Source organism: Aptenodytes forsteri, unplaced genomic scaffold (genome assembly GCF_000699145.1).
Source record: "Aptenodytes forsteri isolate BGI_AS27 unplaced genomic scaffold, ASM69914v1 Scaffold75, whole genome shotgun sequence".
NCBI classification, from domain to species: Eukaryota; Metazoa; Chordata; class Aves; order Sphenisciformes; family Spheniscidae; genus Aptenodytes; species Aptenodytes forsteri.
In genome coordinates, this window is record NW_008794171.1 from 2,214,263 (window position 1) to 2,225,832 (window position 11,570).

The window sequence follows — 11,570 nt, forward strand, 5'->3', positions numbered from 1 at the left end:
GCCTTCTTGGCCACCTGGGCACACTGTCGGCTCATGTTCAGCCGGCTGTCAACCAGAACCCCCAGGTCCTTTTCCGACAGGCAGCTTTCCAGCCACTCTTCCCCAAGCCTGTAGCGCTGCATGGGGTTGTTGTGGCCAAAGTGCAGGACCCGGCACTTGGCCTTGTTGAATCTCATCTAATGGTAGCTAATGTATGCACAAAAGGAAAATCTTTTTTAAAGCTTTCTGCTTATGTTTTTCTGGAAACTCATAATAATGTTTAGCATTACTGCAACATCTTTTAGCATGGCATAGTCTTTCCTTTGTAGCTATTGCTACTGCAGCATAAAAATAATACTTTATGGTTTAGCAGCATGGGGATGGTTTCTAGTGCTCTATAGACAAGAATACTTCTTGGTTAACTTGTTTTTACTTATAAATATAAAATGAAATAGTCTTTTGTTTGTGATCTTGCTGCAATTAAAAAAAGATAAAAGACTGTTAAACTTCATATCGTGCATTTCATCCATTGCTATATATCATGCCACAGTTGCTTCAGTTGCTATATTGTGCAACACTGACACAAGGATTTATTAAAAATTATTCTAGTTAAAATAGGCAAGTTACAGAAAAATATAAGCTCTCTAAAGCATAAATTTGAGTTTGTACTGTCTGAAGGGATTACAGGAAACAAATTGTGCATTTTATTCATCTTAAATTTAAATTATTTTATGATATCTCTGCAATTTAATTTTCAGTGGCACAAAATGTGGTAAGGATTGTAGAAGCTGCTTTTGGTCACATTTAAGTTTGACAACTGAAGGGTGGATAATTGGAACTTCTGTAATCTTGCAGAGATTTAAGATTTACTTTTTTGACTCAAGCACATTAAGTGAATATTCTGTTGAAATAACTTGTAGAGAAATAATTAACAGTGCTGACATTTAAATTGTCATTCAGGGTTTCAGAGTTAGCAATTGAGGAGATGACATGGGAGTTCACATTGCTCACTTGCATGAGAATGTATTCATATAGAATGCAACACTATATTGGTTATATTAAGATGGTATTTTCAGGTTATGCTTGGATGATCATGTACTCTGCCCTAACTAATTTTATTTCTTTTATTTTTGGGTTCACTGTTTAGTTTTCTAATGATCTGAATGTTGTTATTTTTAGAATTAGTATTGGGGTACAGTGGTAGAGCAATTAGAATGTATTGCTTTGTTGCCTTCTACAGAAGTTCATTATGAGGCCTGAGCTATTTGGCTTGTCTGGCAAAGTTAAGCCCCCATTTGACTTGACTGTAAAGGGGTGTTGGTCAGTCAGATTGGGGACTCAGAGGCAGGCAGATATGATATTGGCTATGTCACTCTCTTGCTTTTCTCTAGAAACAGAAAACTGCTTTTTAACAATATAACATCTAAACTCAACCTTCTGACCCTGAGAGTTGTCATTCTATTTAGAGTGCAAATAACAGTAACACCACATTTGCTTACTTTCTTTGCCTTCTGCAGGCTCTTGATTGTTTACATGCTTAAGGCCGAGTTTGGGCTGAGCAAACACTGCACCTACTTGAACATCAAGTTCTGCTTAACAGTTGGCAGTTCACAGTGATGAAACTTCAGTTAGTATGAGTGCTCCTTGCAGGGCCACCTGCATTCAGATATATAACAGCAACAGCAGCAATGGAAACTTTGCTTCAGCTTGCTGGAAAAAGCAAAAGCAAGCAAGACTTTTCTGTAGAATATGAGCTAACAGAAATACTCTACATTTTCTAAAAGCTGAAAATGAGGGTTGGAGTGCTCTCCCACTCTTCAGCGGAGGAACCAGATGACTTCTAAGGGTGGAGCCTTAGTCCTTGTCTTTCCCTCCCAACCTGGACATCACCACATCATAAGACCGCATTACAACTTTATCACAGGCATCACTAATTATTATATTGTAAGCATTATGCTGTTATCCAAAAGAGTAACTGGTCAGATATAAGCCACAGTCAATTTAGTTTATATTGAGAGTAGCTGATCAAATTAGAGGGGAAAAATGTGCAGGACCCATGGGGAAACACACAGACACACACATGTATGCAAACACACACAAACACAAATGTGCACTCTGAATCTTACACCTGTTCTGGGTGATTGACTGGCCAGGGCAAAAGATTCTTGGAGAGGCATGGCTCTTGAAGCATCCAATCTCCCAACTCAGTAGGTGTGGCAAGAAAAATACTACAGCTGACTCTGACCTCTGCCCTTTCATAGCTTTGGGGTTGCTTGGCGAAGTTGCTTCTGGACATTTCTGGGGCATTAGGCAGAGTTCTCCTCAAAGCAACTGCTCTTGCTGACCTCCCTGGCCAAACTTGGCTGAGCACTCTTGGGTTGGAGGTTGTGTTTTTCCTCACTGGTACATTCAAACCTACCTTCTGCTAACTTGCTGGTTCCAACCTGACCTTGACCAGGTCTCAAGGCAAAGCAATGAAGATACCAACAGCAAAGACAGTGTATATCCAGGGAATGGTTCTCTGATATCAAAGGCTGATTTTACCTGGACATTGTCAAATTTTCTGTTTTTCTTGTGAATAACTGGCCAGGGTTTGAGCCAGTTTTTCAACAGCATGAGAAGGAGCATTACTGTTGAATTCCAAGAACTTCAACCTCTGATTAGACACCTTTTCCATTGCCCTTCCTAGGAAACAGCGATTAGATCTGTTTTTCCTTTGTGTGCATACTTTAGAAGCTGATACCATTACTGCAAAGTGGTGACAAGAAAGTAGGAAAGAAGTCAGCTCTGGTTTTATTTCTCTCTCTGGCCTTTGAGCAAAGGGATTTACTTTCTGCTTCCTTCTTTCTATCTGAAACACAAGACTTGAGAAAGAAGATGGTCCTGTAGCAGCACTCACAGACTTCAGCGTGGTGTGTGAAAAACATCAGGATTAAGGGAGGAGCTGAGAAAGGCTGAGGAAGGACTGGGTAGATGAAAGAATAAGGGGAATGGGAGCAGTGCTGGTGCAGGCAGGGTAGATACAGAGCACACGTGTGAAGGGAGTTGGGAGAACAGTAGTTTGCTGTAAAGTAAGAGAAATGAGATTCTGCCAGTACAGACCAAAATCACCTTTGTATATTTGGGGCTGTTTGGGATGCTAGTTGCTAGCTATACACACACTGGTGCTGGGTAAAGGAGCATTCAAAAGACGAGTTGTATCCATAATACAACATTTATGCTTTTTGGTCCAATTTTATGATGTACCTGTGTTATGTAATTGTCGAGTCCATCATGCATGCAAGCACACTGCCTTTCATGGCTCCATTGCTGCTGGAGCAGGAAAGGATTACAGGTCAGCTGAAACAGAGGACTGAACAAATAGGAAATGGAGAATCAATCCTCCGTTCAAACTTTTGCAACAGGTATGAAGGAGAAAGTTTGAGTGGTGAATATAGTTTTATTTCCAGAACTTCATTAGCTAGTCTCATAACGTTCCATTAGAACCAGATATACTGTGGACATAGGTCTGCAGAGAAGGTCTTTGTTCAGTAAGAACTTGTTTGTTTTCTAAATAACTAAATAACATGGTTATTTAGTAACATGAGAGCCACCATGGTATTGTTCTATAGTGATCCTTTCACAATCTTGAATATTCTTCCTCTGCCTTAAAACAATTCCAGTTCCATCTCTTTAAAATCTTCCATATCAATCCTTCACAGCTATCTTGCACATTCTTGTTTAGGAACATTCAGATAAAAAATTACCATTGACTAGAAATGCTGTATTCCGCATCCTCTACCATCTCAGGAAAGGCTCCACTTTTGTTTCCTTTCTGGTGCCACTTACTTTTCAAATCTAACTGTAGAATAATTAAGTTATTGACTTTAAGGGTTGTCTAATCATATGCTGTAAGCACAGGGGTTTGCATATAAGATCAGTGTCCAAAATGTCCTTGCTTAGTCTCTTCTTCTAACTGGTTTTGTATTCCTGACTAATACCTGATTGCTGCAATCTATGATTGAGTGAATATACTTTTCTTTATGAATAGCTTGTCAATGTCCTAGGATCCTCTGGGACAAAGGCAGCTGCATACATATAAGGTGATATTAGTATTTTCCATCTTATCAGAAAAAGTCCACAGCTGGGGAGATATTAAAGCAATATTTTCAGCTCTCCACATTCCCAGTAGTTTAAATTGAAAAACCAAATATAAAATTGCTGACTAAAAATAGCTTTCCCCCCTCGATTCATAGTATTATAAAGAACCTCCTGCATTACCTACTTCTCTCAAGGCCGTAATGATCTTTAAAGGCCAATTCTAATGAACTTTATATCCAGGCTAGATTTTATTGACTGAAGCAGTGGCACTCTTCTGGAGATTTTCAACAGGCAGATAGAGCTCACTGGTGTAAGTATTCTTTGGGTCTTTGCACAAGATTTTCTTTTACTTAGTTTCACTTCTTCCACCCCAAAAATTCCTCTTCCTACATAATGTATAGACCAGTGAGATGGGGTCAGCCACACCTACATTTCAGCAATTTTCCTGAAGCATTTCATGCTTCATGCCAAAACCATGCACTTACGTCAATGGAACTATTCAGTAGGATAACTGATCACCTGAAGTATCAGAGGATGCTTGAAAGCAGTCAGTCTGTGTGGATTTTAGGGCTTCTTATATATGGTTATTGCAAAAAAAGAAACTATGAAGGCCAGATTTATACAGTCATAACCTTTAGAAAATAGAGAAGGAGGGTGGTTCTGTGAACTCATGAGTTCTGGACTCAACTCTGAACTTTGTCATAGGCTTCATATGCTTTTCAGCAAACCATTTGGATTAATTTCCAGATATGGAAAATGGATATAATATTAATTACATTCTCATTTGTCTATCTATCCTTTATCTTTGGCTGGGGCAGCAATGACCATTTCCTATTGATTGTACATGCAATATTTAGGAAACAGAGTCCTGGCTCGGTTAGCAAGTCTTCCCATTACATCCAATAGTTCTCTTGGCTGGGATTCAATAACTCAGTGGCCATGACATTAATTATTCATATACATTCTTCATTCACAGATTGTTCTTCTTACTCACTTCAGCAAAAGTAGTTTAATGAAATTTCATCTTGCCTGATAGAGGAAGATAAATCTAAGCCAAACTAACGTTTCTGTTGATATGCTGTAATGAAAAGGCGTTCTGCATTCTCATCCTGTTTTCCAGTGTGGTTCAACACATTTCATTGATCATTTTACAAAACGACTGTTAGAGGTGTATTGAAATCAGAGGAATTGCATTCAGATTGTCAGAATCAGTGGGATATTGGAAGTTTTTATATGGCCTTTAAGCATTACCACATGTGGAAATTAGGTTTTTAATATGCTTTTCAATTTCTTTATTTAAATAATAGTTTATTTGTATAGAAACATTGTATTTAGGTCTTTGTTGCAGTTTAGCATCTTTGTGCTAAAAAGCAGCCAGTTTCGACCATTTAAGATTAAGTGCTTTGATGGTTCTTGTTACAGGGTGTAAAGGGTTTTTCCCACAGACTTTTCTGCTGGAAAAATTCCACAGATCAAAGCATCAACTGACATGCTGATAAAGATTTTTTTGTGTTCTCTTTGCATTTTTTCAAACCTTGGGAAAAAAAGCTTGCATTCTTTTGAGGTGTTGAATTCTTTATCAGTGCATAGGGAATAACCATATTTGCAAATTTACAGTGTGCTTTCCAAAAAGATTCACAACAATGCTCTCCTTAAGATTTGGGAAGTGAATATTACTCTTTTTTTTAAGAGCACTCCCAAGCCACATGGCTAGTCATCTGTTACTGCCACATGGAGCCAAATCTGTGAACGTTTCTGTTTCTGCCTCCTGCATCTTTTCAGGGTCTAGTAGGTTGTTTTTCATAGTCATAAAACTTGACATGTGTTGTACAAATGGATTTGGAGATATCTTCTATCACTTTTAGTGTGTACTCAGGCTTATAATTCTGCATCCTTCTTACTGTCTGGAAAGCCAGTTATTGTTGGTATATGTTTGGTATGTGCATAGTTTGGTAAGGTATAGTGTGCATAGCTGGTGTAATACAAAGTGAGGCGGCCTAAGGTGAAATCTTTGACTCAAGAAGAGGATTTTACTCAACTGTATTTGAAAAAATGCCTAAAGAAATCACCGGTCAATTGATAATACATTATCTCCTTATTAAGCGGTTCCCTGTTACAAGTCCCTTTTTGTTATTTTTCATTTTGCACATATAACCCCTGTACTATTAGCTGCAGTAAAGACAGATTGCCTGTTGCAACTAAGGATTTTCCCCAGGCCTTATCATCCTTTGTACCTCAATAATACCTTGCAGTGAGATCCATGAAAAAATAATTTTGTAGCTGTTTAACTTACACAAGCCCAAGCATAGATTTTAAAACTATTTTATAGTTCTTTGGAGCCAATTGTGTAAGCATTTTTTATTTCAGTCAAGTCAGGTTCAATTGCATTATTTTTATTTCATTAAATACCTTTCAGAAAGCAGTAGGTTCTGGGTGCCAAGTTGTGTTCTAGACTTTTTAACGTTACTGTCTAGCAGCTGGTCCATAGTATAGCAGCTGTTTCATAGTAATTTCACATTTTTGTGTTCTTGATATGCAACAAATGGGAAGTAATTTAAGCTGGTTTAGCCCTCAATTAAGGAAGCTTCTGGTAAGAGATTCCTCCCATAGAAATTTTATAATTTAAGAAGACAAATCATAGAATCATTGAATAGTTTGGATTGGAAGGGACCTTTAAAAGTCATCTAGTCCAACCCCCCTGCAACGAGCAAGGACATCTTCAACTAGATGAAGACGAAGATGATGATGAAGATGAAGAACAGGCAAAGGAGGAAAATAAGAGATTGCAGTGATAATAGGCTTGCCATATATTCCATTATTTTTCCACTGTCTTTTTGAACCCAAGATAAATGATATGTAGGAAGTAAAGAGGAATACAGACAAACTATGTGCAATTTTTTCACTTGCATTATATCAATTTTATAATATAGGTATTGCATAAAACCATATTTGGTACATATGTGTGTTTAAGGTACCTATACCTTTAAAGTCTCAGTTAACATAAATACCTAGATGTCATTTAGATATGCAACAGATTCCTCAAAATCTAGTTAAAAATAATGCTTCTTTTCTATTATTCTAGGTCAAATGAAGTTAATCAAAGTCTCAAGACCGTAAAGGTCTACATAGTAGTTGTCTACAGCTGAAATTTCTGACTTTCTGTCCCTTGACAGTCCATGAGAAGAGACAAGCATTTCTAGGCCCAGTTCAGCTCTTCCTAATGTATATATCTAAAATGAGGTTGATGAAACTTGCCCTCAGAGTCCCTGTTTCTGTCCAATAACTATAAAGGGAAGTTAGGATGCCTAGTTCACATATAAAACTGTATATTATATGTCTAAAGCTAAGTGAACTGAATCTTAAACTCAGGAAACACTTTTCACATCGATGTGATACTTTCCGTCTAAAGTACTTAGAATAGGAGCAAATACTGCACAGGCAGTTTGAGTATATAGTCCTATTACTTAATGTGACATTCCTTTCTCTGAAAATGCTGCTGCTAATGAAATGATATAGGGAAGCTTGTCAAAACAATGTCTCGGGAAGTGAAAAATGTGATTTAATAGAATTTTGATTCCTTGACTTGCCGTTTTATTTTTTTTTAAAGACTGCTTTTTGAATGCAGTTTTGAATGCAGGGGAACAGGAAGTGATAAGTACTTAATCCCAGTTTGAAAAGTAACCTTGTGACATTTCTAAGAGTAAGTTATTCAAGTATTGTTTATTTGGTTTAACTGTAGACGACTGTAACCTCTCAGAGGACCCCAAAGCCAGATGATTATTGACATTTTATTTCTACACATTTTCTTTTGAGATCTAAAACATTATATTGGAGTGTTTCTAAACAACGTATAATGAAGGAGAAGATTTCCCCACTTGAAGTTATTTTTTAGAGGCATTACGCATAACTAATTCTGATTAAGAAGATAGTGCTGCAGTTAGGGTTGTGTTACTTTTTCGGGTATTTTTTACATTATCATTTTCACACTCTTTTCTGATACTTTCAGAATGTGTTGCTACTTAGATGTGGAGTGTTTGGCAAACTTGGTATTGGTTGCTTTGGATGGTATGGATCATATTCAGACATCCGTGTTTCTAGAATAACATTTATCCTCCGAGAACAGTCGTTTGTGAAGACAGTGAGCTCTATCTGTTGAAATTTTCTTCACTCTGAGTCATGCATTCTCTTTAAGTAAAAATAACTTTCAGCTTTTTTATCCATTATACTTCACTTTGGAAGCTGAAGGTTTTTATTCTTATTTTATAATTTTTGATTACTTTTAATGAAAGGAAATATTGAAACAAACCCATCAGAGAGTTCTACAGTTCATTGCTCTGTGTATGTCTTTACTTGTGAATTTTCAATAATAACTTTGCTGGTAGGGTCACTAAGTCACTCTCTTTCTGTTGTATTATTGGCAGATCTTTTGCCAAGGTTGCAGTCATACCAATAATCAGTAGCTTAGATAATTCTGTCCTAATCCGTAGCTTCCATTTCAAGAATTTATATGTTATGAGTGAGTATTGTTCTAACATCTTGAACAATCATTCTCTTCTACAATATTATGGATTAGCTTTTACTTTTGGCACAAAGTTAATGTGAGTATATGCTGCTTTTTTAGATGATTATTCCTCTGTGACTGCCCTGCTTATTGAAATCTAAGGAGATTTGTGTTATTTTTTGAAGCTCTGTAACTACCAATAATGCAATGGTATGTGCCACTAAATGATTTCTTTCTCATCTGGACGTGTTCCTCTGCCTATGATTGTTTTCCTCTCTGTCTCATATATGCTAGCAGATATCGCAGTTTCCTTATGGTGTCTACTCTGGTACCAGACATCAGTGCTTAGACACCCAAACCCTACTTTTTTTCTCTGCTTGTCCTCAGCAAACAGAACCAATTGATTTTTGCTCTTTTGGAAATGGGATAGAAAGATCACTTTGGCCTTCTGATTTATGGCCTCTACAGCTCCGTGGTTTACCTGGATGTTCCAGCATGCTATGGCTTCCTTGAAGCTCGTGCACCAGCCTTCCATTCCTTTTCCTTTTCCATCCAGAAAGACTGACTATGCTTTATAACACCCTTTCCTCGAGGCAAGGGTGTTATAAAGAGACAAGAAAGCTGTCTATCTTCATAACAGTAAATTATGAATTGTCTTAGATATGTAGTATTTTTTAGAGATTTTTTCCTGACATTTATTTTCACCTAGAAAGTCTGTGATTAACTTACATCAATTTTATTTCTATTATTTTTTTTCTATCTCTTTTTCATCTTGTCCCCTCCATGCTATACTTATTTATTTGCATTGTAGTGACTCCTACAGGATACACACAGGATCTGAAGCCTCATTTATCAGACATTATACAGAGATCCCTGCTCTGAAACTTTAAATCAAGAAACAGAGAAAACAGAATCAGAAGGCATGGACTTTATTCCTAGTTCAAAATTCAGAATTTTTTTACTTTGCTTATCTATGACAAACATCGTAGGAAGTATGATATATTAAATATGTCTACTTTTTTAGCAGACTGTTCAACCTGACCATCTTCATTTGGCAGTTACTGTTAGATATCTTTTGCTTCAATAATAATACTTTCTGTAAGCTTTGAATTTTCTTAAGGCTTTCTTAAACGAGAAAGCAAGGCTTTTAAAAGAGAGCAGAATTTGTATTTCCTTTGATTTAACAGTCCGTTATCTTTCCTCACAATAATATGTTCTAATGTGATTCAAGATGACTGATACTCATAATTCTACAGAGGATTTCGGTTTCCAGAGCTACATACTGCTTCTGTAGAAACATTGTGCTTTTATTTCAGTCCTTTGTGATACTAGGTTTTCTGTAACACCAAATTGCTATTTTATTTCCTGAGAATGAGGCATTCAGCATGTTTTACTATGTCTTAATTTGTGAACACAGTCAGTTTTGGAGAAATTAGTTGATTTTTCATTGCTGTTTTGTCACAGAATCACAGAATCGTTTAGGTTGGAAAGGACCTCTTTAGATCATCAAGTCCAATCACCCTGCTCAAGCAGAATGAGTGAGAGCAGATGGAATTTCATGTTTTTTAATTTGTGCCTATTACCTCTTGTGCCCTCAGTGGGCACTACTGTGGAGTCTGGCTGTCTCTTCTTCATTCCCTCCCACCAGGTATTTATACACATTGATGAGATCTCCTTGAGCCATCTCTTCTCCAGGCTGAACAGTCCCATCTTTCTCAGCCTCTCCTGGTATGAAACAAGTTCCAGTCCCTTAATCGTCTTTGTGGCCCTGCTCTGGACTCACTCCAGTAAGTTCATATCTGTCTTGTACGGGGGAGCACTGGACTCCGTACTCCGGATGTGGCCTCACCAGTGCTGAGTAGACCCTCAGCCTGCTGGCAGCACTCTTCCTAATGCAGCCCAGGAAGCTGCTGACCTTTTTTGCCATGACAGCACATTTCCTGGATCATGGTCAGCATTGTTGTCCACCAGAACCTCCAGGTCCTTGTCTGCCAAGCTGCTTTTCAGTCAGTCAGTCCCAGCATGTACTGGTGCCTGGTCTTATTCCTTCCCAGGGGCAGGACTTTGCATTTCCCTCTTTTGAACTTCATGAGGTTACTCTCATTCGATCTCTCCAGTCTGTCCTAATTCATCTCAATGACAGCACACCAATCTGGTCTATCAGCCAGTCCTCCCAGTTTTGTATTATTTGTGAACTTCTTGAAGGTGCACTCTGTCCCATCATCCAGGTCATTAATGAAGAGGCTAAAAAGCGTAGGCCCCAGTGTCGACTTCTGGAGCACACCACTAGTGACTTGCTTCCAACTGGAATTTTTGCAGCTGATCACAACCTTCTGGACCCAGCTGTTCAGCCAGTTTTCAATCCACCTTGCTGTACACTTATCTAACCTGTACTTTGTTAGCTTGTCGATGGGGATGTTATGGGAGGCAGTCAGTGTCAAAAGCCTTACTAAAGTTGAGTTAAGCAACATCCACTCTTCTCACCTCATCCACCAAGCTAGTGACCTTGTTATAGGTGGCTATCAGGTTGGCTAAGCATGATTTCCCTTTTGTAAATCCATGCTGACTAGTCCCAGTCACTTTCTTGTCCTTCATGTGTTTGGAAGTGTTTTCCAGGCTTATTTTTTCCCTCACCTTCCCAGGGACTGAGGTGAGCCTGACGGCCAATAGTTCCCTGGATCTTCCTTCTTGCCCTTCTTGAAGATAGGAGTGACATTTGCTCTCTTACAGTCTTCAGGAAGCTCTCCCAGCTGCCATAACCTTTCAGGGATAATCAAGAGTGGCCTTGCAGTGACATCAGCCAGCTCCTTCAGCACTTGTGGGTGCAACCCATCAGGCCCCATGGACTTCTGTATGTCCAGCTTGTTTATGTGCTCCCTCACCTGGTCCTCCTCCTCTGAAGGTATGTCTTCCCTCTGATCTCAGACTTTCCCTCTGGTCTCAGAGGCCTGGGATTATAGAATCATAGAATCATTAAAGTTGGAAAAGACCTCTAAGATCATCGAGTCCA

At 38.3% G+C, this 11,570-nt stretch overlaps 1 protein-coding gene across 1 annotated transcript in view; it reads right to left on the reverse strand.

Annotated features, from left to right (window-relative positions):
- DEUP1 (deuterosome assembly protein 1) overlaps positions 1 to 11,570 on the reverse strand; it is a 67,862-nt gene that overhangs the window by 54,446 nt on the left and 1,846 nt on the right. The window contains exon 2 of the mRNA XM_019472777.1: positions 11,195 to 11,320. Coding sequence (XP_019328322.1) covers positions 11,195 to 11,320 — 126 coding nt within the window. The remainder of the gene's footprint in view (positions 1 to 11,194; positions 11,321 to 11,570) is intronic.